We start from the raw sequence: 25607 nt of genomic DNA, 5'->3' as shown, positions 1-25607 counted from the left end.
AATGATGATTTTTCTTTTCGAATAGATATTATGATGATTTATTATTCGTTTATTACTTAATAATATGAACTACTCTAACGTGTGTTTGGTAGTCAAAGAATGAAAAGTAAATGGAAGGACGTGAACATCCCCATGATGACCTGACCATCGAGGAGTCGTCTACAAGAAGAAGAAGAAAGCCATAAACCCAAATTATTCAGTGTAACTACCAACATTCTCCGCCTTACGCAGAGCCTCCGGTAGTGGCGCTGCCGCATTCCATTTTCTTCTTATTTCAAGCAAAGTATAGTTCGGGCGCCCATAGTGACTGAATATAATATCTTCTTTCTTTTTTCTATTTTAAATTTTTAATATTATCTATATAGTTCCCTTATTATATATATAAACAGTGAAAGAAAATTAAAGTGGGCTCTATACTTATATTCACCATATCCGTTAATATATGCTAATTATAGAAAGAGGATGAGGTTAGTATCACCAAGATTGGTGATGGCGGTAGTTATTATGGTGGTGGTGAGAGTGATTGGTTCACATGATTATGGAGATGCATTGACTAAAAGCATTTTGTTCTTCGAAGGTCAAAGATCAGGGAAACTACCCCCTACCCAAAGAATGACTTGGCGAAAAGATTCTGCTCTTCGCGATGGTTTTGAGATCGGTGTAAGTCCTTCTTTCTCTATTTGATTGCTTATTGTGATGGTGAAAGCGGTTTTGCTCATGTGAGTTCAAGATTGACGACGGATGCAGATTGTCGTTTTGGCTTTCTGTTTTTGTAACTGAAATAGTCTTTACTTTTATCTTTTTTATATTACGTGTTGGTTTTTATTTGATTCTTCTTTCTTTCTTTTCTTTTCTTTCACTGTTCTCCAGCAACCAAGTCCATGTGAAACTGTAACTCTTAACAATTTACAAGCCAAAATAACTAATTTTATGATTTAATTATCAAAATTATCTTTAATTAGGTTTTTGGTTTCGTTTACTCAAATTAAGCCCATTAATTCTAGTATTAATCGATAATTCATCTTTATCAGGTTGATTTGGTGGGTGGATATTATGATGCTGGTGACAATGTTAAATTCAACTTTCCAATGGCATTCTCAACAACAATGTTAGCTTGGAGCGTTATAGAGTTTGGCAATTACATGGGTCTTGACCAACAACATGCACTTGAAGCTATTCAATGGGCTACAGATTACTTTCTCAAAGCCACAAGCATTCCTGGCATTGTATTTGTTCAAGTTGGTGATCCACACGGTGACCACAATTGCTGGGAGAGACCTGAGGACATGGACACTCCAAGAACCCCTTTTGCTGTCTCCAAAAACTTCCCTGGCTCAGAAGTTTCTGCTGAGATGGCCGCTGCTCTTGCAGCCGCCTCCATTGTGTTTAGGCCTATCAACCTTGCGTATTCTGCCAAGCTTCTCAAAAGGGCTAGAATGGTAAGTATGTGAACTTTACTTAACAACAGAAAACTATTAATAAAAACGCAGTAATTAATTTGCTCTTTATGCGTGGACAAGATTTTTGATTTTGCAGATACTTACAGAGGATCTTATAATAGCAGTCTTGGAACTTGGGTGTGTCCATTTTACTGTGACTACAGTGGCTATGAGGTAGTCCCTTGTAAGTAATTAACTCTGAATTAAGCAAAACAGAAAGTTAGATTAATTAGTATTATGCTACAGGATGAATTGATATGGAGAGCTGCATGGTTATATAAGGCGACAAAAGCACCAAATTACATGAATTGCGTTTTGAATAACAGAAATAACTTACAGGAAATAGTTGTAAAGAATATAAATGGTGTGAGCTACAGTGGAGGTAGCTTTACTGAATTCGGATGGGACAGTAAGCACGCTGGCATTAATGTACTTGTTTCTAAGGTCCGTCTTTAATTAATTTACTTTGAAGTTATACTTCAATATATATGTTTATTTTTGCTTACAGAACCCAAATGCTATTACAGTTGCTACAGCAAAGTGGTACTTCTAATTTAGATCCATTTGTCCCCAATGCCGACAAGTTTGTTTGCACTCTGTTGCCTGAGTCACCTACTCTCTCCGTCTCGTACTCTCCAGGTTTTCTCTTTTCTCTAATTAATTAAACGTCGTCGATTTGGATAATTTCTGAATCCCATTTAGTTACCGTTGATAACTTTTTCATTTTTCTTGAAATGGTTATTAATAATATATAGGAGGACTTGTTTTCAAACCTGGAGGAAGTAACTTGCAACATGCAACGGCATTGTCGTTTCTTCTTCTAGTTTATTCTCGCTATTTAAATGAGGCCAATAGAGAGGTTCATTGCGGTAGTAACGTTATTGCCACTACCAACAAGCTTGTAAAATTCGCAAGAAGCCAGGTACTTATATACAGTTTATACGGGATTATATTATATGTAATTGAGCCTTATTCATTGTTCTAAATATAATTAATTTAATTATATAAGGTGGATTATATACTGGGAAGCAATCCATTGAACATGTCGTACATGGTGGGATATGGCAACAAATTTCCTCAACGGATACACCATCGAGGCTCATCTCTACCTTCAATGGCGGATCATCCTAGTCATATTGACCGTGAAATTGGAAGTCAATTCTTTAACAGTCGCAATCCAAATCCAAACCTGTTAGTAGGTGCTGTTGTTGGAGGACCAAGTGTTAATGATTCTTATAGTGATTGGAGACCCGATTTTATATATTCGGAGCCAACTACATATATTAATGCACCTCTTGTTGGTCTCTTGGCTTATTTCAGATCACATCCATCTCCATAGTGTGATTATTATTATTTTGTAAATTTATACTATATTAGTTTATAGGTACCCTTTTCTCTTAACCGTACAGTTACAATAGAAAATTTCTTTTGAATATTGTACATAGTAATATTTATAAACAGTAATATTTTTTTTTTCTCTACTTTCCTCTTGTAAATAATAATAAAATTGTACTTGAAATATTTTATGAGAAAAAAAAATTGAATTAGGTAGATATATTATAAATTATAGATGGATAATTTTACTTATTTCCTTTTAATTGTTCTTATTTAGGTTTAATAATCTTATTAGGAATGCTGTGCATTAATACTATATATACATAAAAGATACTATATATATACAAGTTGGATATAGATGACAAATCTACATGCACTGGTTACGCGATTAAGTTGACTTAACAATTACAAACCCATTGAACTGACAACAGAAACCCATTATAAGCCTATTACAAATTAAGAAATGAGAATTGAAAATCAGAAAAGTTAAGCAAAAATGGAATCACGGGCCATGCATCTATTGCGTATCTTGAAGCACTGATCCATTTTTCTGACGTACATTGCTGTATATATATATATGGAAGCTAGCTAACTTAATTAGCTAATCTTTCACACGAAATTTCCATGATTGGATCAGCCCATACATTATATATACATACAATTGTATAGCCGCCTCTGTATTTATATGAAGCTTTTTTTTTTTTTTTTGGATTAATTGAGAGATGGGAGGCAAAACTAGTAGCAGTAGTGGTAGGAGTATGGTAATGGTGCTGTTATTGTTGTTTTTAGGAATTCTGAAAGTGGAGTCACAAGATTATGGAGATGCATTGACAAAATCCATAATGTTTTTTGAAGGTCAGAGGTCAGGGAAGCTGCCCTCCACACAAAGGATCACATGGAGAAAGGATTCTGCTCTTCGTGATGGCTCTGATATTGCTGTAAAACTCTATTTTTGTTATATATAATAACCATTTTCATCTTTAATGTTGCACCTTATTTGATAAAAAAAATAATATTTTGTGGATATATATCTTTAATGGTCAAATTATTATTACTATTCATCTTCTTGCTTTGATATTAGCCTTCTCTCTATCACGTTTTTGTATGAAATGGATCTTCTCATTTATTCAATACTTTTAGTTTTACTTATTTATTTATTTTAGGTTAATAGTTTTAAACATTGATTTATTGAAATCATATTATAAAAGTTACTGAAATTTTGGTTGTAATTAAAATTTTTAAAACTCAATCAGACAAACAAATTCAACTAATGAAATAAAATTTTGCAGGTGGATTTATCTGGAGGTTACTACGATGCCGGAGACAACATTAAATTCAATTTTCCCATGGCTTTCACAACGACGCTATTAGCTTGGAGCGTGATAGAATTTGGGGCACTAATGGGCCCAGAGTTAGGACACGCAGTAGAAGCCATTCGGTGGGGAACTGATTACCTTCTCAAGTCCACCAGCGTCCCTGCCTCTGTGGTTGCCCAAATTGGCCAACCCTATAGTGACCATAATTGCTGGGAAAGACCTGAAGATATGGACACTTTGAGAACCACTTACGTTGTTAATCGAACACATCCTGGCTCTGAAGTTTCTGCCGAAACTGCCGCTGCACTAGCAGCTTCTTCTTTGGTATTCAAGACTAGAGATTCCGCGTATTCTAACATCCTTCTCCAAAGAGCTTTCTCGGTACAATTGATTCATCTTCGGTTGTTATTCCTTGTCCTGCATGTAGTAATCTAATCTAACCTAATCTGGTTTTGTTCATTTATTATAATTGATAATTAGGTATTTGACTTTGCCAATACGTACCAAGGATCTTACAATCTCAGCGTTGGGCAAGGTGTTTGTCCATTTTACTGCGATTCCAATGGTTACGAGGTAAATAATAATTAATATGCTTGGAATAATATGAAATATTTGTTTCTTCTCTAATAGAGTTAATTAATTATGTAGGATGAATTGATTTGGGGAGCGGCTTGGCTGTACAAAGCAACTAAAAATTCCAAGTATTGGAATATCATTCAACAACACATGCAATATGTAAAATTTATGTTCAGAACACGTAAAGATAGTGTTGATTCGCTCCGGTACCGCTTTGCTGAATTCGGATGGGACTCTAAAGATGCTGGCATTAACATACTTGTCTCCTCGGTAATTCTAATCTGATCCTATTACATGCACATTATAATTCAAATTTAATTTTTAATTAATCAAGAATGATGAAAGATGCTGGCATTAACATACTTGTCTCCTCGGTAATTCTAATCTGATCCTATTACATGCACATTATAATTCAAATTTAATTTTTAATTAATCAAGAATGATGTTTAATTTGCTGGCGTAGTGGGTGATTAAAACTACCGGAGAAGATCCCTTTATTCCAAATGCAGACAAATTTGTGTGTTCCATATTGCCAGAATCACCTATCAAATCTGTCACATACACTCCAGGTACATGTAATTACATTGAACTTGTAATAAAAAGAGAGAAAAGAGACAAACTTGTCTGATAGATTTTACATGTTAATTTGTCAGGTGGGTTGCTATTCAAACCTGGAGGAAGTAACTTGCAACATGCAACCTCTTTGTCATTCCTTTTAATTGTTTACTCCACCTATTTACAACGAGTTGGTAGAGATGTTCATTGCGGCAATGTGGTGGTCACTCCGAGTAAGATTGCTAGCCTGGTAAAAAGCCAGGTAGCCACAAATTAAACTCTGACAATCTATTTAGTTTTTTACCTGAACCATTTTCTTCGAAGAAATTTGAATTATATGTGGTTGTTGCAGGTCGATTATATACTGGGTAAAAATCCATTAGGCATGTCCTACATGGTGGGATATGGCACAAAGTATCCTCAAAAAATTCATCACCGTGGCTCGAGTTTACCTTCAATTGAGAAGCATCCTGCGCATATTGGGTGTCATGAAGGAACCCCATATTTTGAGAGCAAAGATCCGAATCCAAATGTGCTTGTTGGTGCCGTTGTTGGAGGACCTGATAGTTCTGATCAGTTCGCTGATGATCGTTCTAATGCTCCTCAATCCGAACCTACTACTTACATTAATGCTCCTCTCGTTGGAATCTTGGCTTACCTTAAAGCATATCCATAGCCGTAGAACTTGTTAATTTTCATTTTCAGGTTTTTTAAGCCAGTAAGATCAAGGATGTATTAAGAAATAGGGTAAATACTATTTCTTCCCTGAGATTTGACCTTAATTGCTATTTCACCATGAAATTTAGTTTTATTAAAGTGTTTAATTATTTGGCTTGAAAAGTATAATATATTTAACACAATAATGACATTTACAACTAAAATGATTAAATAATTAACCGAAGCGCAAACCACACGGGTAAAATAATATATTTACTAAAAAAAGTGAAGTTTTAGAATCAAATTTAGAGATTAAGAGCCCGTTTAGAATAAATAAATTTTATAAAATTTAGTGGAATTCGTTTGGAAATCCAAGATGTTGCATTTTGAATGAAAAATAATACAGATTTGAATTCTACTAATTGAATTCTATGGAATTCGGTATGCCTAACTCAAAATTTTAATAAAATCGATGGAATTTGTAAATGAATTCCACAAAATTAACCATTGAAATATTTATTAACAAAAATACCCTCCACTATAAACTCAACTATTTTTAATTTTTTTTCCTTTTTATTTATTTTCTTTGGAAAATTCCAAACTATAACAATGTTTTTTTTAATCCAATAATGACGTTAGTTTATATTTTATTTTTTTTCCTTTTTGTTTTTCTTTTGGAAAATTCCAAACCAGTAATGCAGTTTTTTTTTTTTTAAGTCTAGTGATAACGTTAGTTATTATTACCATAAAACTATAAAAACTAAGCTACAATAATTGTTTTCAAAAGCAATTAAAAACACGCTAACATTCTTAATAATTTTTTTTAGCTTCAAAATCAATTACTTAAATCAACAAAATTTTTTACATCAATTAAAAATAATTATTATGATGAATGTTACTGCTTATATAATTAATTAATTAGCGTGGAATATTAATGTACTTATTTATATGAAATTTATTGTTTATATTTAAAAAAAAAATGACAAGTTATTATATTGTACAAAATAAATATAATTGGTGTTTGTTATTTATTTTTATAAAATTATTATATCAAAGACGTTATAAGAAATAAAGACAAATGAATTTTCATTTAAAAATTTATTCCATATATAACTTTGTTGAATTCGATTGAATTCCTTATTTTTAGATTGTAGCGACTTGACTGCTACCTTAGCCAATAGATAAAACTACACAGACAAATTGAACGATTGGAAAGACCGGCTTTCCTATCAAACATAATAAATTCATTTACGAATGAATTCTACTTGAAATTTATTTAGAAATAAATTCTACGACAATGATTCATTTGTTCCAAACGGGTTATAAATAGTATTTATCCCAAAGAAATAAGTACATTTTTATTTGTAGAAGAAGTGTATTTGTAAAATAATTAAGGTTTATATGAAATATATTTTTAATATTGAAATTATTAAAAATAAACTATTTTCTTTAATTTAATTAAATTGTTGTTGTTGTACTAATTCTCCCAAATCCCTTTGTAGTATGAAAAATATTTCTTTTTATTTCAACAAAAAAATCAATTAATCTAATTTGTTGATTTTCAAAAAATAATTTATCTAAAAAATATTTTTTAAACTTTCTAATATTTGAGGTGCTAAAAATTGTATTTAACAAAAAATATTTTCATAACCAAATGGAAAGAGTAAGTCATTTAAAAAAAAAATTACTTTCTCATTTTAAAAGAAAACTACTCTCCCTCTGCTTTTTAAAAAAAAAAAAAAACTTTTCCATATATTATACGTATTTATTAATTTCGACCTATAGTCATCATTATCGATTTTCACTAATCAACACCAATGGTAATTAACGCAATTTATTACTTTTATACTTTTTTTCATATTTAATAATAAGTTTTTAAAAGATAACTATCTATATTTTAAATATCTATAATTATAATTTTTCAAATACTTTCATTATTCCGACTAAATAATAAAAATTGAATTATTTTCAAAAAATCCATTTAAAAAATAAATACAATTTATTTTTCACAAATAAACAGAGTCTAAAAATAAAATAAAATAACCTATGCATTTGGTCCTAAAATTAAAATTGAAACCAGCAGCGCCAATTTAAAATTTCACTCGACTGAATTTAATATTACATGAAAATTTAAGGACCAAAATGAGCTTAAGAGCGTGTAGCCTTCATAAAGGGGGCAAAAATAAAAAAGTTTATGGGGTCAAAATTGAAAATACGAAACTCATAATTATTTCGTTTTCAGTTCATGCCTGCTAAAATCTCGAACTGGGGAGGCAAAGAAGAGGAAGGGGAGGAGAAAGAAAAAAAGGAAGATGCAGCAGAGAAAATCAGGGAGGCCATCTGGAACCGATGGCTCTGATTTCTCATATCGAATGGTTGTTGATTCCCGTAAGCTTTCTTCTTTAATTTCTTTGAATAAGGTTTTCTAATGATGTAGTTTTACCCATTTTTATTTTCTTCAATCATTTGAAATTTTTGTACTTTTCTTCTTAATTTCTCATAGGCTATACAAAGGTAGCCAAAGGGAAGTCTCGTCTATCTGCGCTGATATCAACTCAGGTGCAAATATTGTTTCATTTGATAATCACTGTTTAATCTTATTTGAGGTTTTGAATTACAAATTTTAGAGCTGTTGCAGTGATTAAGAGAATTTGTGCATTGTAAAATACCGTCAGTAATTTGACTTTTATTATCAATTTTTGGGTATTAGATCCCTATTCCAAGGGTCATTCTTGTTAGTTCAACGGGTACAGGTTCTGAAGATTCCTGGAATCCTAGTTGCAGATAGAGTCAAATGAATGTTAGTATTAGTGTCTGATTTATGATTTATGAATTTTTTCATAGTAAAGATTATCAGCACAATCTTCTTCATGGAGTTGATTTTGGATCCACCAATTGGACTTCTTTGTGTTTTCTCTTGATAGGATTTGCGTTTGAATGCAGGCCGTCATTCAGTTGATAGGACTACTAAATGCTGTTTTATCAATACCAAAAGAGAAAGGTCCCGATACACTTGCGATTTCATCTTCTGTCATTGGGTTGATCTCTCTTCTAATTGGGGAATTCGGTAGCTTACTAAATTATTCTTCTCTAATTTTCTTGAATAGTTTGAAGTTTTATGCATCTTTTATTGGTAATTGATTTTCACATTTTGTAGGCCGAAGACGCAGTAGGGTAAGTTTCTTGAGAGTTTACATCATTACATCAACTATTGCAACCCTTCTCTCACTGTTTTGTGCCGTTAGCAGCAATTCAATGTTAGAGGTAAGTTGATTCGTGATTGCTTGACAAGAAGTTTTCAGTGGCATATCTCTATCCCCTGAAAGCTGTTTTTATATAGATCTAAAATATGCTAAAGGTTATTATTGAGCCACACAAATGTAGTATGTCTCCTGCGGTACTATATGAAAATGCTACATGATAGGTTCTTATTTCTGGATGATCTATGCTGTAGCGTAATTACGTAAACTGGATGGAATTGTCGGGTGATATGAAATAGTGTCCTCATCATGTTGATATCAGGTTCTTATTTCTGGATGATCTATGCTGTAGCATAATTACCTAAACTGGATGGAGTTGTCGGGTGATAAGCAATAGTGTTCCCATCATGTTGATGTCTTTATGCTCGAGTGATATAATGCCTTCTGTCAAAATCACTCTTAAAAGTTTTACTGGTTCAGAATCTCCTGCAATATGTAAAGATACTCATATCATCATTCACACACTTCTATTAGCAAACCAAATAAATAAGCAATGAAAACATTGGAACTTTAGTATTTAATCCTGGAAATTAAGTAGTTATTGCCATCAAAATCTCAGAATAATTATTTGAATTTATTTACTAGGTTATTTGGAAGTTGAATGATTTAGAAAGAAAGAAGTTCGAACTTATCAACTCTCTTCTGCTTCTGCTCGGTAGGTTACATACCTTTATTTTTCTCTATATGCATGCTTGGACATTATAATATTATTTTATTCTTATTCTTGTGCTGTCTTCTTGTCTTTGTCTTCACAGGTTTATTTGTGCAGATATTTACTATTAGCACTGTAGTTTCTTTAATTGGTAATATGTCTCCTCCCAAGAAAGCTTCTTAACGATTCCCTGTAACACCAAAAATACTCCCAGAGTTAGAGGATAATACAGCAATACTTTTTTGACTTGCTTTATGGTTTCAAATCACTTCAATAACTTTTCTGCATTTGACATTTTGTAGAAAGTTTGATTTCCTAAATTGTTGGATGAAAATCCTAATTGATCAGAAAATTTTGAGTTTTTAGATGTCTTATGTCAGACTAGACAAACTATTAACTGGTCAAAATGAAGGTTGATTTTTTCCTTTTGTGCTTCTATTGAAAGGGGAAACTGCTGTATGGAATCCTATTGCAGTGGTGATGAGGTGGGGCTTGTAACTCATGGCAGTTGTCCCACTTGTGAATCATATGTTACCTACTAAATTGCATATCTTTACTTTGAAGATTACTAGAAATTGGAAAATAATATTTTGGTGAGTTCAATCTAATCCTTTCATGTAAATTAAATGAAAAATATCTGATCCTTCAACATTTCGGCTAAGATAGTAGAAAATTGCACAAAGTTTTTGTTTTCTGAAATTTTTGAAATATATCAGCAGGTGAATTGGTAGTTGTTTTTGTTTCTTAAACCCAATTCTTGTTTGGTATTTTTCATTCACGAGCAGCCGAACAGGCAGGATGGTTTCTGTCCTTTTCTTTTTCTTTTTGATTATTTTTCCTGGGAAACTGTCTTGCATCAGCTCCAGGAGCTCTGCGAGGATCATTCACAAGGTTTTCTACACTATGATTAAGCTAATTATTACATTCACTTTATTAGCTGGTAGTCATCATTAATTAAAGTTAATTATTTCATGAGTTGGGGTGGCGGATATGAGACATGTCATCTGTTAAATCTCAAGCTTCAGTTTTAATAAATTCAAAATTGGATTCCATTTTTGAATTACTGCCTCTATTCCACTGTAGGTATAGTTTAAGTGTGTTTATTTTTTCCACCTCATATGTAATTTTAAAAAATAAAAGAAGCATTAATTATTTTTTTTCTAACTTTATCATTATTTTTTAATGTATCTTCTAAGTAATTTTAAATATTTAGAGCAATAACAAAAGGATATTTACTCCAATCTAAATATTTTTTATTTTGTTAGAATTGAGGTTGAAAAATAATGTCTTTAATTCTTATACAATTACTTTAAACAACACTTATATGTCCGAAATTACTAATTAGTAATAATTTGAAGAACAGCTGTGAGATTACTTACGACGACAGTTTTTTTTTTTTTTTAACCTTGCGAATTTACGCCTGCCTTCTCCGTACATTACATGTATGTACCTACGCAAATACTGAAGGGTTAATCCCTTCCGAAGGAATAAGATGCTCTTCCAACCGTCACTATTATAAATTAGCGTTTGTTTCGTATTCTTATTTGAGCTCACACAAAAAACGACGGACTTAATATCACTTCATTTCGTCGTTTTGTTTATCTAATGGATCCAAATACATTTTGTCCCTACTTTCTTTATCTGTTTGCATGTGAACACATGCATGTTGCTGTAACTTGTCTCCTCTCTCTCTCATCATTATTATCAAGAGATAAGAATGCTCCAAATTTGAATAAAATGCATTCAATATTCACGGATGAACAATAGAAATTAAAACAATAAGCCAAGTTTTTATTAATTAATCCATTACACAACACAGACTTCACTATACACATTTACATATATGACATTCTGCAACTACATATTTAATCTAAAAAAGAGAGAAAAAAAAAAAAAAAAAAAAAACGTAACTTCACTGATATATGATTCAACTTAATTATATACATTATACCATTTAATATCCTCCTAATTAAGGCCTAAACATTCTTACAAGAATGTATGCTTCCCAATTACATCGATAACTATGTTCACCGACAGTATTTAAGCTATTAGCGATGGAATTTTCCGTCGCTAATAGCCGAAGTTTTTAGTGTTATAGGGACATGACGAAACGCACACATATATGTATTGGGAACAATTGACATGATGAATTTAACCATGAAGAGAGGCATAATTGTTGATCAAGGCCAAGGCATTACTAGTCAAGTGTGCGATATTCAAAATCATTTCTCTAACTAATGTCTTGGTATTCCCATTCATGGTCTTTCCTGCAAACCCGTCACTGCAAGTATTCTCATCTGTCAAAGCTGCACTAACCCATGTCTGTACGTCATTAATCATAAGCTTAAAATCTGACTCTTTATAAGTCTTCATTTCACCGATTGATTTTCTAAGCCCCTCGACTGTGTCGCTCAACTCCTCAACGCAGTCTTGCATGGCTTCTACTTCTATAGGCTTCATTCCATGGCTTTGAGAGAGTTTCGACATCATTGCTGAGGTTGATTTTGCAGACCCTAATGTAACGTTAAGAGCTGCATTGGCTAAGAGCTTAGGGCTTGTTTGGATTGTATTTGCATGGACTGAGAGAGAGGTATAACAAAGTTTTGGATAAGTAGTAGTACTACAACTTGTTCTTATAAATTCTGTGTTGGTTTTTGGGTCTAGGAGTCTAACAGCTTTGCTGGGGTTTACATGGAAATTAAAGGTTACAAAAATGATGAGAATGAATTCAGCTAAAGAATATTGAGAGGAAAAGGCTGCCATGTTGTTTAATCAAGAGCTAATGAAAAGATGAAGAAGATGATGATGATGATGATGAAAATGCAATTAAGGTTGGTTCTCTATTTATAATCACTAGTGAGGATAATAATGGAATTTAAAAAAAAAAAATACAATTATGGTGGCAAATGGGCAAAAGCAACTGGACTGGGTCCTAACGTTATGCAAAAGAAAGAGACTTGAATCCAAAAAGTTTACTACCATAGGTAGCTATTCTAATCTTACAAGTTGTATGTACTGTAGAAGAAAATCGATTTATGAACAGATGCAGTTGAAATTTCTGCTAAAAAAAAAAAAAATTCAGTAAGATATTGAATTTTTATTTATATAGAGCCATCATCTTCAAGTAGACCTACCATTATTTGGAATCATGTGGGTGGGACTGGCCAATATGGTGCAAGGAGAAAGAAAATCATTTCATCAAATCATTTAGATTAATTGCTCAAGATATTTTTGGGTGCTAAAGAAAGAAAATATCTGAACTATTAAATTATTTAGATTAATTCCTTAAAGAAAGCGAAATATTTTGGCTTCTGAGGAGTGTTTTGTGAGCTGGAGCCGAAGTGATATTTGCCAACACGTTTTGTACATTTAAATTCCAAATGAAATAATACATTTTTGCTTCAATGCATGGATATGGATATCAGCAACAAGCAACAGCAGTCAGCAGAGACCAAGTTGGCTACGCACCTTTAGGCTTTACCTGACTTCATGTTAACATCGCCTAATTGTCATTTGGACCATATTCCCCCCAATTTGTTAAGTCCACGGTTAGGCCGTCACAATTGTCCGTCCGTCCTTATCTATTAGATTGTTAAACCTCCAGTTAATTTTAGCATGTTAAAATGGTAAAACATAGTTCATCAAGTGGAAAATAAATGGGATTAGTCAACAAAAAAAAGTAGAATCTGTCTCGTCTTATAAATTTTCGAATTGCAAATATATCATACATTATTTCATTCTTTTGATAAAAACATTATTCTCTCGCCTTCTATTTAATTGATTGGATAAAAAAATAATTCGATTCAGATTGAAAAGTAATTATATTAAAAGCATTTTTCAGAATCTAAATTCCATGACAGGATTCTACGATCACCGGGACATGGTCTAGTACGCTTCGCATCACTTTTTTTTTTTGTTTTTGGGTAAATCCCTTTATATTACTCTCTAACACAGCCAAAGTAAAACAAAGGGGAAAAACAGAAAAAAGAAGGTCATAACCGTACAGTCAACCGTGCGGAGTTGTAAGCCCAACGCAGCATACGGCCCATATCTTTCGGGCCCAAATCACCAAAATACAACCGCAGCTGTGACGTTCTTATTTCTATTTCCCTTCTTTATATTCCCGAGTTCTTCTTATAAAATTTATCGTAAACAGATTTCCCTAGTTACCAGTTCAACATATTAAGCAATGCTTATGTGCAAATTAACATTTCAAGTTTCCAAATTTGAGAATCAAGACAATGATTATACTACATATGAAATCTGTTCAGACAAAGAAAAATTATAACCACGAAATATATGTAATTAATTCATGCATCTCTAATTGGTTTTAATTTTTATTCTCAGGATGTTAAATAAAAATTTATTTACAGAGGAGAAACTACGGATCCAATCTAGAAACAGAAAATGATAAAAGAAAAGAAGGATCTCAATCGATGAGACAAATTTTCTTTTGACAGCCAGACTGTTGTAACCAAACCAGTGTTGTCTGTTTTGAACAAAAAGGACCACTACCTTAACATGTAACTCATCAAGCCTATAGCTTTCCCGTGATCATTTTCATGATCCGTGAACCATCAAATGAATAATGTCAGTGCATGTGAATCACTCCTGCTCTATCTCTTCTTTTCCTAAAAGATTAGGTTTCTTCCGAATTCCAATCAGTAGTTCAACAAAATTATACCCCACAATTCCCTTTCCCTTTTCCCTTTAAGTGTAGGACACCCGTTGCACCTCCATTGCCCTTTAAATAGAATTTACGGTTAGGACTCCTTGCTCACAACCCTTCAAAAATGGAATTTTTAACAGGTTTTTTTATTCTTTCCCTATCTTTCTTCATTTCTAGGGCAGAAAATGGCACTGATGATTTTATTAAAAGTTCATGTTTGGTTACAAGGTATCCTGATTTGTGTTACCAAACACTCTCAGCTTATGCTACTAGTATTCAGGACAATAACCCTACACAACTAGCCAATGCAGCTCTCAATGTAACACTAAAAAGTGCAGAAGCCACTTCAAATATGGTTTCAAAGATGCTGAAAGCGCATAATCTAATGCCTAAAGAAGCTGCAGCCATAAAAGACTGTGTGGAGACGATGAGAGACTCAGTTGATGAGATCAAGCAATCTCTGTTGGTAATGAGCGATCTTGAAGGCCCTGATTTTGAGATGAAGATGAGCAATATACAAACATGGGTAAGTGCTGCTTTGACAGATGAGGATACTTGTATGGACGGGTTTCAAGGGAATGCCATGAACGGGAAAGTTAAGCTCAAAATAAGACAGTATGTGGAAAGAGTTTCTCAGTTAACTAGTAATGCATTAGCTCTTATTAATAAGGTAGCCAATAATTAATTAATTAGCTAGCTAAGTACATGCAATTTGTTCTGTATATATGTAATAATAGTATTTCAGTAATGAATTACTCAATCAATTAAGTTTTATTTAATTAATTAGTCATTCTTCTCTTGTTTCTCGATTATTCAAAAAATTAATCATGTGTATATATTCCATAAATCAATTAAACTCATAATTTGGGTGCGAAATCATATTTTGATACACTAATTGATCATTAATTAATTAATACGTCAATTCTAATAGCTACGTATTAAAAAAAATTCTGAAAAAATACAGAATTGAAACTTTAAAATCGAAGGGGGATGTACGGTTATTTATTTAAAAGTAAAGTTAATTTATGATGATGTGGCGGGGAATGGATGGCTAAAGAAACGGCGGAGATAATTTTCCCCGACGTCTCCACGGGCAGCGGCTTCTCTCCAGCAGAAATTCACGGTGGCTCGCCAAAGTGTTCGTGCCACATGTGATATGTTGGCGCCATAATCGAAGAATTTGACTTTTTCAAAGGCTAGATTGTAACTGTAGTTGAGATCTGATAGGGTGGAAGGTGGCCACATGGATAATCTCTTAGGCCTTGACTTTCGATATCCCTTCAATGTCAGTTTTTAACTTTTAATTCACGGCTTTAGCAACCGATTTGCTGTTCTAAGGCTCCGTCGCTGACGCTTCTTATCTGTAACGACATTACTTCCGATTAGAATTATTGATTTGAAATTTGTTTTCCTTTTTGAAGACCCAACTTTTCTTGCTGAGTTGATTTTTGACTTATGTAAAATTGATTTTCTATTAACCTTTTATTCACTTTCAACTCCCATAAATATTGGGATGCAAGAAAAAAAAAAATTCAACTATTCATAATTGAACTATATAATTCCATGAAAACTATAAAGATCAAGTTTGAGATTAACCTATAAAATGAGATAACGTTATCGTTATATCAAAGTTACGCCCTTTTAAAAATAATATTGAATGTGTAATTACTAAAACTATAAATTTCTTAAATGTAAAATAATAAAAAAACGAAAAGAACATGAAATATATATGTCAATTCAAAATGTTCATGCATGTATAATATTTCTTAAGTAAGCAATGTGAATGTTAATTACAAGAGATCTAATGTACAATCATGCATGTGCCATAAAACGCTCATGACTTAGACCTATAGTTTTCGTTTTCTCAATCTATTTTTTTCTTTTTAATAAGAAGTTATTTAACCCACAAGTAATATATATGGATCTACCTCACAGTTTTTGCTCTATAAATATTGGGACACAGACACATGCACACCCATCAATACATATCTATGATATTCTTGTACAAATTGAGAGACATGGAAACTAAAACTATTAGCCCTTGTTCAATAAACCTTCTCATCACATTTCTTCTTTCTTGTCTTCTATTAATATCAAACATCCAAAGCTCTGTAGCGGCAACACCCGTTACCACCACCAAAACTTCTAAAACGGTCTACAAAAACTACCTGAAAACAGCTTGTAATACCACCACATACCCGAAGCTCTGCTACAACTCCCTTTCTCCTTACACTTCCACGATCAAAACCAATGACCTAAGTCTTTGTAACACCGCTTTGACCATAACCGTAAAAGTTGCCAAGAACACTTCTGGGTTGATAAAAGAACTGTCGAAAAGGAAGGGATTGAGTAAGAGTGAAGCTGCAGTGATAAAAGATTGCAAGGATGAAATCTCTGACAGCATCGATGAGCTCAAGCAAGCAATAAAGGCATTGGCCAGTCTAAAGAGTTCTAATAGTACGGCATATGTGATTGATGATATAAAAACGTATGTTAGTGCAGCCATAACTAATGATTATACTTGCCTGGATGGATTTGAAGGGATGAAGGTAAGCGCTTCTTTGCAGAGCAAGATCAAGAAGAGTGTAACCAATTTTGCTAGTCTTACTAGCAATGCTTTGGCACTCATTAATAAACTAGAATACTAAATCAGTTACCTATAATTCTCTTCTTTTTTTCCTTTTAATTTTTTTTAAAGAATGTTTTCTATCTTTTGGTATACGGCTGTAATTTATAAATAATAATAAAAATATTTGATCCAAATTCGTAAATATGCAAGCTTCCATGCGAATACATGGTATTGATAAAGCATGTTCCAAAAATTTGTTCACTTTGCTCCAATTCTTGAATTTCGAATTAGTTACATTTTATTCCCCAAAAAGAAAATAAGAAGAAGAAAGTTAGTTTTGTTTATAAAAATGATACATTATATATTCAAATCTAAAAGTAGAAACTAGCGATACAGAGTGTAGGAACAAAACTTGAACATACAACATTAATACACGTGAAGACATGCAGTTCGCAAGAAACCAAACTGGAGCGACCCATTACTGGATATGGTTATCGGGTCTTCCCGGATCTCATCCACTTGGTTATATCCTTGTATGTATATCTTTAAAAATGGTGCTAGTTATACATGTTCCATCGCTCTTCAAATAAAAATTGTACAAATTATTGTTCCAATAATTATATTAATTCACTTATTTTAAATTTTTTTTCCCCCTTAAAAATTCATAGTTTAACATAATTTAATTAATAGTCTAATAATCAAAAGTATGTCTTATAATATAAAAATTGATAAATTTAAATATTGAATATGATATGTGCTAATTAAGTAATTCCCTACGCAAAGAGAATAATCCCCTTTTGCATATAGCTCGTTCAAAATTCTATACCCCAAAGGATACCAAACTCCTCTCAATTGAGAAATAAGAAGAGAAAAAAATTGTGGACATACATGGATTTAATAACGCCATAATGAGTTATGAATGCCCATACCGTAGTATACATACACGGCAAGGTAATTCTCAAATCATCGCTATAAAAAAAAAAAAAAAACAATGATAAAATCATTATTCAGTTTTTATAATTCAATGAAATTTATAAATGAAGATCTGTGTTTTGTTAAATGAAGTTTGCTTTTTTGGGTAACAAGAGCAAGAAAAGAGGCAATCTCTGAAATAGAAACCATAAGCATTAATCCATAATAATAAGTGAAGAGGCTCTGGAATATGATTCTACATATTATTACAATTTAACAGAAAATTTTAACTGATGAACTATTTAATTGAATAATAATAATAATAATAATAATAAAGTATAGAGACTATTTAATTGATTTTTAAAAATAAATATTTTCTCTTATAAATTCCGCTAAACTATAAAAATTAGATACTAATTCACGAATAAAAAAAATATAATAGAATGAAATCACTTGGAAGCATGACATTAGTTTCCAACTCGCAGGCAATGGACAATGGCTCAAATTCATATTGGGGATAACTTTGTAGCGGATGCTCAATCAGAGCCATTTCAGCCCATTCAAGTGATTCGAGTTATTATAAACTTCAAAAAGAAATATATAAAAAAAAATAAAATAAAATCGACGGCCAGCTACATTCATATACTGTACACGAGAATTTTTACATTTACACTGTGTTTGGATTAGGGAGGAAGGAAAATACCGAAGGAAAGAAAATGAGGAGGTAAAATAATGGAAAATTAAAAATATAAATTCTTTTGTGGGCCCAGAGGAATTTGTTGGATATTTTCATTCCTCTGCAACTTTCCTCAGTTCCCCCCTCCCCCCCCCCAAAAAAATAAAAAAATAAAAAAAAAAGCACTTTCCTCTCTCACTTTCCATCCGTATTTATTTTCATTCCTTCGTAAAATCCTTCCACTTCCACTTCAAACAGGCTGCTAAAGTTATCCATTTTAATAATATTAAATATCTCTCCACGTTAATAATAATAGTTATTAGGATGTTTAATTTTTATATATAACATATAAATTCAATATATAATTAGAATAACGTTCACAATAATAATTTTCATATTTTCTCAATTATCGAATATTCAATTAATTTAATTTTATAAATTAAAATAGTTAATTAAATATTTTTATAATTAAAATATTTGATATATATAATTTTATAAAAATTAAATTGTTAAATTGATTAAAAAATTTTCGAAATAAATATTTTTCACGTGAAGTATAAAGATAAATTTTATAAATTTGACCGATAAAAATATAAATATGATAAGTAAAATAAAACGAGAGAAAATAGGCCTAGAATTGAAATTTGGGAACAAAATTCATCGAATAGGGGATTTTAAAAAATAAAATAAAATAAAAATGAAAGAGGGGCATGACGACAGCATGTGGGTTGTGGCCCATTTGCCAATTTTTAAAAGATAAAATGCATGTGACATACTGACATCCACATCCTCTATTTATGCTGTTGCTGTCCACCTGCATGTGGCCTGTCCTTTCAATTACAAATAAATAATATTATTTAATCCTCGTATATTATTCAGCTAGCTTATTTATAGATGGAAATTACTATTTAGTCTTTTTAGTGAAATTAAATACTTCATTCGTTTATTTTTCCAAAATATAATAACACTTTCTTGCGGTTTGCTTTATGTCCAAAATTTATATTTTTTTACTGTCAATTTTATAAAAAGATCAAAATACTTTTTATTTTATTTATATTGCACTTTTCACATTAAAAGCAGAAATTAATCTTTTAAAATATGAATAATTATCAAAAAATTTTTTTTTTGAACTAAAATGAAAAAAAGATGAGAATAGTTTCAGAGTTGTTGGATGAAAAGATCAAATGGTTAGATGATTTTAAACTACATGTATGTATTCATGTATGTTTCGAAAAGCAGGGAGTAAGAAGTTAATTTTACTGAATTATAAGGACTAAATGGTAATTTATTCTTTAATTATTTCAATATTTTGAAATTATCATTCATCGTCTACCGGACTCAACAAACCAAATTATGGTCGTATAAATGTGTTTACCTATTGACCGGAAACAAAGGGCTCATTTTCACCGACAGGGACAATGATGCCATGGGAAGCTCACAGGTAGTCATTCAGGCGCCTAAAAGCCTTTGTCCTATCCATCACCTATGGATTAATCTAGCTTTTCTGTTTGGTCTCTAACACAGTGACTGCACGAAATCACTTCTGTCCTTTGTTTTCCTGATTGACGTTTGCGTAATTATTTGCTTCTCTCTTTTCTGTTATTTTCGTCCTTAATTCTCCGTCAATTCCTGCTGTCGATTCACTTATTTTCTTTTTCTTATTCATAAATAAATAAATTAGGGTATTTAAGTAATTGTCTTTTTCTGAAAAGAGGTATTTACGCAGTAATTGTAAAGTTACGTAGATCCTTTAATTTAACGACTTTGAAAAAGGAAAGATAAATTTATTAAATACATTAAACCTCTGTAAGGAAATAATAAATTATTTTTCATTTTCTTTTTTATAATTAAATTTAAAACCTAAGACCAGAGACCTCAGTCACGTGGTTAAAGTAATTTGCGAGCCCTTACAGAAAGTCCACCTTGTCTGCTCCCATTGCTTTTTTGAACTGAGGATTCACAAATCACGCCTCTTCTCTCTCACTCTCGCTCTCTAGTTTCGTCGTTATATAAATAGTTATATATTTTTGTCTTTTGCTAATCTATATGATTATTGAATATTATGTAGATCGTTAGTCAAAAATGTGTTATATTTCGTTAATTATTATTAGGAAAAGAAAAATAAAGACATGCATGCCATTAGCAGCCGGTGGTGTGGTGATTTGTAATTAATAATCAGTTGTTCAACTATCAGTCCCATCATAATTGTACTCTAAAATGTTCAATGAGGACCTACTTCGCCTTCAATTAAGGAATTTTTTCAGCTTTTCTTTCCTTTTCAAAAGCATTTCCAAATTCCAATAAATGCTTTGAAAATTAAATAAAATTGTTACTCGCCCAGTCACCCTCATCTCATCTCATAAATTCGACGCTTTTTAAGAGAAAATTTTCATTCTCACAAATTAAAAGAGAAAAAATTTCATAAAAATATCTAGACAACAGTATTTAAAATAAAATAACTAATACTATTCTATTTTCTAAGAGATTATATACTAAAATTATTTTCTTTTCATGATAATATCCTAAAAAGCTCTGTATTTTCTCTGTAAATTCAGAAATTCAATTGTAGAAAACTTTTTTTTTTCTAAAAAAAAGAGAATTGCAAACTTTCTCCTCCCCCCCCCCCCCCTCCCCACAAAAAAAAAAAAAGATGTGGAGTTATTTGGTGAAAAAAAAAAGTTCATTTCGATTAATATGGTTATTTCTTAAAAAACAAAATATCATAATGGCAGGAGCTGCTGGAATAGCAGAATATCTAACCCAATTGCATTTCCAAAAGCCAGAGATCATTGCTTCTAGATCTACATACAGAGGCATTCAGGAAGAAAAGAAACAAGCAAAAGAAAGGGAAAGCAGATTTGTTTTCAAATTATACTATATCACTCAAAAACCTTTATAGAAAGTAAAGTAAAACTCTTGCATACATACATACATACATACGATCAAAACTAGACCCATGAAGATGGAGTTGAGAAGTTACTTCAACAAAGTTTAACATATTTATAATCAAAGTTTTCCTTACCCAAACCATCTAACTAATGCTTGGAGGCAAACTTGTTAATCAAAGAAAGGGCATTGCTAGTGACCTGAGCAACATTAACAATCCTTGCCTTAATAGAAGCCTTCAGCTTCCCATCCAAGGCCTTACCGGCAAAGCCATCAACGCAAGTGTTCTCATCAGTCAAAGCAGCACTAACCCAAGTTTCAACATTGCTCATGTGCCATTGAAAGTCCTTACCTTTAGCGCTCTTTAATTCTTTAAAAGACTTGCTAAGTCTATCAACAGTATCATCAATCTCCTCTAAACAGTCGTTAATGGCTTCCCTTTCTCTGGGCTTAACTCCCTTGAACTTTGTGAGCTTGTACACGAATGTCCTGGTGGCCTGAGCCCTGGCTACGCTCACGGACAAGGCAGCCTCGGTCAATTGGCGTGGGTTCTGCTGAATTGAAGGAGCGTATGCTGAGAGAGATTCTACACATAATACAGGGTAGGTAGTGGTTCTACAGGAGGCCTTAATGAAATTTGAGGAAGCGGCAGTGGATCTTGCAGTGGCTGCAGATCTTGCTGTATCTAAAATGTAGAGAATAGGGATAAGTAGCGAAAGAAGAGTAACTTTTGCCATTGTTGATTACTAAATGGTTGTTTTGGTTTTGGGTAGAGGAGGTTTTGATGAGTGAATGAGCATTGAGAGGCCTTCAATTTATAGAAGAGGAGGTTGTGTTGGCTTTACAGGGGTTTTACTAGTGCAGTGGGTACTGGCTAACTTGCGCCGTGTGCACTTATAGTGAGCATATAATATTAAAAATAAATAAATTTAAGTAAAAAAATAAATGCAGTGCCCTTGCACCGGCTAGCTAATATAATGTCATTTACTCTCTCCTTTTTTTGGGGACGAAATAGAGGCAGATTGTATTGGATTTCTGGGTCAGGGAAGTTCTTGACTTATCCTACCCACGGGAATCCGATAAAAAAATTATAAGAGAGTACTATATTCTTAAACAGTACGTACCAAAATAAAATAAAAATAAAAATTTAAAATTAGAATATGTTTTTTGTTACTGGAACCTAATAATAGCAAGCCAAGCAAGAAAAAACCTATCCGTGATCATCGGATTAACTAATGGTTGACTATAGAAATTAACCATTTTTATTTTGTTGATCTACATTGATAATACTGACGCGTATGGTGAGGAAAACTCACCGTTTATGTTGACTCTGCACCACTGTTTGCTTATGGAATTTAATATTTGATAATAGTAACTGCATTTAGACTAATTTCAGACATTAGGTCGACGGCCAATTGCAATACAGCTGCTGGATCTGGATACGGATCCCAAGTCCTGAACAGGTAAATATTTGTTAAAATTACACCGTCCACATTTCTTTTTCCTCTTTAATTAGTTGCTTGCCATATAATTTTGGGACAAACAACATGATTAGATTCTGTTCATAGTCCTCAAATCTGAACACAAGAAAGTACAATCATGGAGGAAGCTAAAGTGTGTGTCCAAAAAGGGGAGCCCAAGAATTGACAACGTGAATGGAGGGAGATACAGATGCTTCTCTTAACAAAAGCAATTAACTTGATATAAAAATGCAAAACAAATTATCTAATATTTAACCTCTTGGTGGTGGCCTAGAGGTGCGGCGTCCAAAAAATATGTCGGCCAGCCGTCATCTTAAACGCTAATTCAAGAAAAATAAATAGGCTTGGCCAGAAAGGGCCCTCCAGTGCAAAGAAGTCGCACTGCATCTATTGCATTGTCAAGTTATTTGTATCCATGGGCATTACCTCAGCATCTGCAAGTAGCATAGGCATGTGACCCATATTAGCCGCCTCCTATAATCCATGTTTATCTTAATTAAATTCTTCCTTCTCAAACTCTGCCCAGCGTGTTCCTAAGTATCATTCACAAATAGTATTAACTCAAATCTATGGAAAAAGTACCTGATGAAGATGCAAGTCAGTTAAAAAAGCAAATAGCAGCAGCTTGGCTAATTACACAAAACATTCCTTCCTCTTCTGGGCGTTTGAACATGCCAAAAGTATTTCTGTACGCTCTTATTATCACAATCCTCGATCCACCATCATAGTTTTCACTTTTTTAACATCCTCCAACCTGCCTGCATCACTATAAATCTTCATCAAAAGCTCAAAATTGTGTTTATTGTCTGGCTCCAGCTCAAAAAGACTTTGAGCAGCGATCTCTCCAATATCTACATTTCCATGGAGGTAACAAGCATATAACAATGCTCCCCACGCAGTTGGACCAGCATCAAATTCCATTTTATTTGCTATTATGGCATAAGCGTCTTTGATTAATCCTGCTCTCCCATAGAGATTTACCATACAAGCATAGTGTTCCATGATTGGTTTTATTCCATACTTTTCGCTCATCAATGAAAACAACCTTTCGCCATCCGTTACTAGCCCTAAATGAGCACAGGCAGATAGTATCGACACAAATGTGATATTGTCTGGCAAAACACCATCTTTCTCCATCCTCTCAAAGTAAGTTAGTACCTCAGGGTCCTTATGATGAGCAGAAATTATAGAATTCCACGATACAACATCCCTCTCCAGCATATTATCAAACAACCAACGAGCTTGATCCAACTTCCCATTGCTTGAGTACACAACAATCAAAGAATTAGCAATGCACAAATCCCATTCCATTCCTCTCCTAAGAATCCATCCATGGATTTGAACTCCCAGCTTTAAAGAAGTTACTTTTGCAAGAACCGAGGAAATTGCCACTGAATCCAACTCAACTCCTGCTTGAAGCATGCTCCGAAAGATCGCCAATGCTTCTACTAGGAGCCCATGACGAAGGTAACCCGTAAGCATGGAATTCCACGAAACAGAGACCTTACAAGAAATCTTGTCAAATATCCTTCGAGCCTTAACAATGTCACCACATTTTGCGTACATATCAACAAGCGCATTTAGAACAAACTCATCATTTGCCAACCCCAATCGGACTATATCCCTATGTACTGCCTCCCCAACTTGAATCATACCGAGTCCCCCACAAACTTTCAACACGCGAGGAAAGGTAAACTGGTCTGGTTCAACACCTTCCTCTTCCATTTGAAAGTAAAGCGCGATGGCGTCTTCATATAGACCCAATTCAGCATATCCAGCAATGAGCGAATTCCACGCAAAAGCCGACTCATCTCTCTTACACATTTGGTCAAACAACTGGTGAGCTTCATCCATTTGCCCACATGACGCATACAACCTCAGCAATTTCGATGAGATGCCCGTGTTTTTACGTAAAAGGTTAGTGGGTATTAGCTGGTGAATCCTGATACCATGACCAATAGCATCTAACTGGTAGCAGGTTTCTAGGAGGGAAGAGAAGATTTGAGTATCGATTTTTATGCCCTTTTCGACAGAGGATTCAATGTCTTTAACGACATTCTCTAAAGCTTCTAGCTTAGTTAGAGTGTATGGTTTTTGTTTGATTAGGAGTGGGGTTGGGGATGAATTTGGGAAAGAGAGGGTGCTGCCATTTCTGTTTTGGTAAAATTGTCTCTGTCTTCGTTCTAATTGTCTCCGTTTCCTGCTTTTCTTGCTTCTATTAGAACAGAGGGTCCTTGGAGGTGTGTGGAAAGTTGGTGGTCGAAGAATGGTGGCCATTTTCTCAAAGGGTATTGAAGAATGAAGAGGAAAGACAAAATAGAGGGAGAGAACTACAACGGAGCATTTATTTATACATATGTTGGAGACAGATCAACGGTGTACGTATCAATGCAAATTTGTGGACCCATTGATATTCACCGTCCATTTTTTGTGTCCCACCGATCATGTACAATAACTGGTATTTGAAGCACTAATTCGCAGATTTCAAGTTCAAGTTCGATCAAAAATTACTAGTATGGAAAATTCTATGCAGAATGGATTCGATGGAGGATACTGAAAGAATTTTCATTGTTAACATATCGGTCGACAATCGTCTTTTACTTGTCGAGAAATGGTGATATAAT

At 33.0% G+C, this 25607-nt stretch overlaps 8 protein-coding genes across 10 annotated transcripts; 5 read left to right on the top strand and 3 right to left on the bottom strand.

The window, feature by feature from the left end:
* Positions 1 to 499: 499 nt before the first annotated feature.
* LOC105648601 (endoglucanase 8) lies at positions 500 to 2822 on the top strand. The gene is made up of 7 exons (XM_012235035.4): positions 500 to 660; positions 1032 to 1439; positions 1521 to 1613; positions 1686 to 1883; positions 1967 to 2078; positions 2195 to 2361; positions 2449 to 2822. The coding sequence occupies exons 1-7, from the start codon at positions 505 to 507 to the stop codon at positions 2776 to 2778; spliced, it is 1464 nt and encodes a 487-aa protein (XP_012090425.3). The 5' UTR covers positions 500 to 504; the 3' UTR covers positions 2779 to 2822.
* A 658-nt stretch (positions 2823 to 3480) lies between these two features.
* LOC105648597 (endoglucanase 8) lies at positions 3481 to 6016 on the top strand. The gene is made up of 7 exons (XM_089726855.1): positions 3481 to 3712; positions 4064 to 4471; positions 4571 to 4663; positions 4739 to 4936; positions 5130 to 5235; positions 5320 to 5483; positions 5574 to 6016. The coding sequence occupies exons 1-7, from the start codon at positions 3497 to 3499 to the stop codon at positions 5895 to 5897; spliced, it is 1509 nt and encodes a 502-aa protein (XP_089582981.1). The 5' UTR covers positions 3481 to 3496; the 3' UTR covers positions 5898 to 6016.
* Positions 6017 to 8098: 2082 nt separating this feature from the next.
* On the top strand, positions 8099 to 10215 carry LOC105648596 (jagunal-like protein). 2 transcript variants are annotated; one of them, XM_020685018.3, is made up of 6 exons: positions 8099 to 8266; positions 8382 to 8437; positions 8822 to 8945; positions 9036 to 9052; positions 9724 to 9793; positions 9894 to 10215. In XM_020685018.3, the coding sequence occupies exons 1-6, from the start codon at positions 8191 to 8193 to the stop codon at positions 9971 to 9973; spliced, it is 423 nt and encodes a 140-aa protein (XP_020540677.1). In that variant the 5' UTR covers positions 8099 to 8190; the 3' UTR covers positions 9974 to 10215. The 2 variants fall into 2 exon arrangements, with proteins under 2 accessions (XP_020540677.1, XP_012090421.1); XM_012235031.4 differs by having other exon boundaries at positions 8104 to 8266; positions 9036 to 9142.
* Positions 10216 to 11685: 1470 nt separating this feature from the next.
* Positions 11686 to 12622, bottom strand: LOC105648595 (Plant invertase/pectin methylesterase inhibitor superfamily protein). Its single transcript, XM_012235030.4, has one exon. The coding sequence runs from the start codon at positions 12551 to 12553 to the stop codon at positions 11942 to 11944; it is 612 nt and encodes a 203-aa protein (XP_012090420.1). The 5' UTR covers positions 12554 to 12622; the 3' UTR covers positions 11686 to 11941.
* A 1739-nt stretch (positions 12623 to 14361) lies between these two features.
* Positions 14362 to 15238, top strand: LOC105648594 (pectinesterase inhibitor 9). Its single transcript, XM_012235029.4, has one exon. It carries the CDS (start codon positions 14584 to 14586, stop codon positions 15142 to 15144), a length of 561 nt encoding a protein of 186 aa, XP_012090419.1. The 5' UTR covers positions 14362 to 14583; the 3' UTR covers positions 15145 to 15238.
* A 1195-nt stretch (positions 15239 to 16433) lies between these two features.
* On the top strand, positions 16434 to 17214 carry LOC105648868 (pectinesterase inhibitor 4). The gene has a single exon (XM_012235369.4). It carries the CDS (start codon positions 16451 to 16453, stop codon positions 17105 to 17107), a length of 657 nt encoding a protein of 218 aa, XP_012090759.2. The 5' UTR covers positions 16434 to 16450; the 3' UTR covers positions 17108 to 17214.
* Positions 17215 to 21473: 4259 nt separating this feature from the next.
* LOC105648593 (21 kDa protein) lies at positions 21474 to 22322 on the bottom strand. The gene has a single exon (XM_037636018.2). The coding sequence runs from the start codon at positions 22237 to 22239 to the stop codon at positions 21652 to 21654; it is 588 nt and encodes a 195-aa protein (XP_037491946.1). The 5' UTR covers positions 22240 to 22322; the 3' UTR covers positions 21474 to 21651.
* A 309-nt stretch (positions 22323 to 22631) lies between these two features.
* On the bottom strand, positions 22632 to 25260 carry OTP70 (Tetratricopeptide repeat (TPR)-like superfamily protein). Of its 2 annotated transcripts, none has more exons than XM_020685016.3 (2): positions 23566 to 25260; positions 22632 to 22957 (listed from the first exon to the last, which is right to left on the bottom strand). In XM_020685016.3, exon 1 carries the CDS (start codon positions 25258 to 25260, stop codon positions 23686 to 23688), a length of 1575 nt encoding a protein of 524 aa, XP_020540675.1. In that variant the 3' UTR covers positions 22632 to 22957; positions 23566 to 23685. The 2 variants fall into 2 exon arrangements, with proteins under 2 accessions (XP_020540675.1, XP_020540674.1); XM_020685015.3 differs by lacking the exon at positions 22632 to 22957 and adding an exon at positions 23034 to 23417.
* Positions 25261 to 25607: the final 347 nt, after the last annotated feature.

This window comes from Jatropha curcas, chromosome 10 (genome assembly GCF_041381405.1).
Source record: "Jatropha curcas cultivar XTBG-Jc1 chromosome 10, XTBG_Jcur_1.0, whole genome shotgun sequence".
NCBI classification, from domain to species: domain Eukaryota; kingdom Viridiplantae; phylum Streptophyta; class Magnoliopsida; order Malpighiales; family Euphorbiaceae; genus Jatropha; species Jatropha curcas.
The sequence above is the reverse complement of the archived record's forward strand: the minus strand, read 5'-3'. Positions and strand labels throughout refer to the sequence as shown.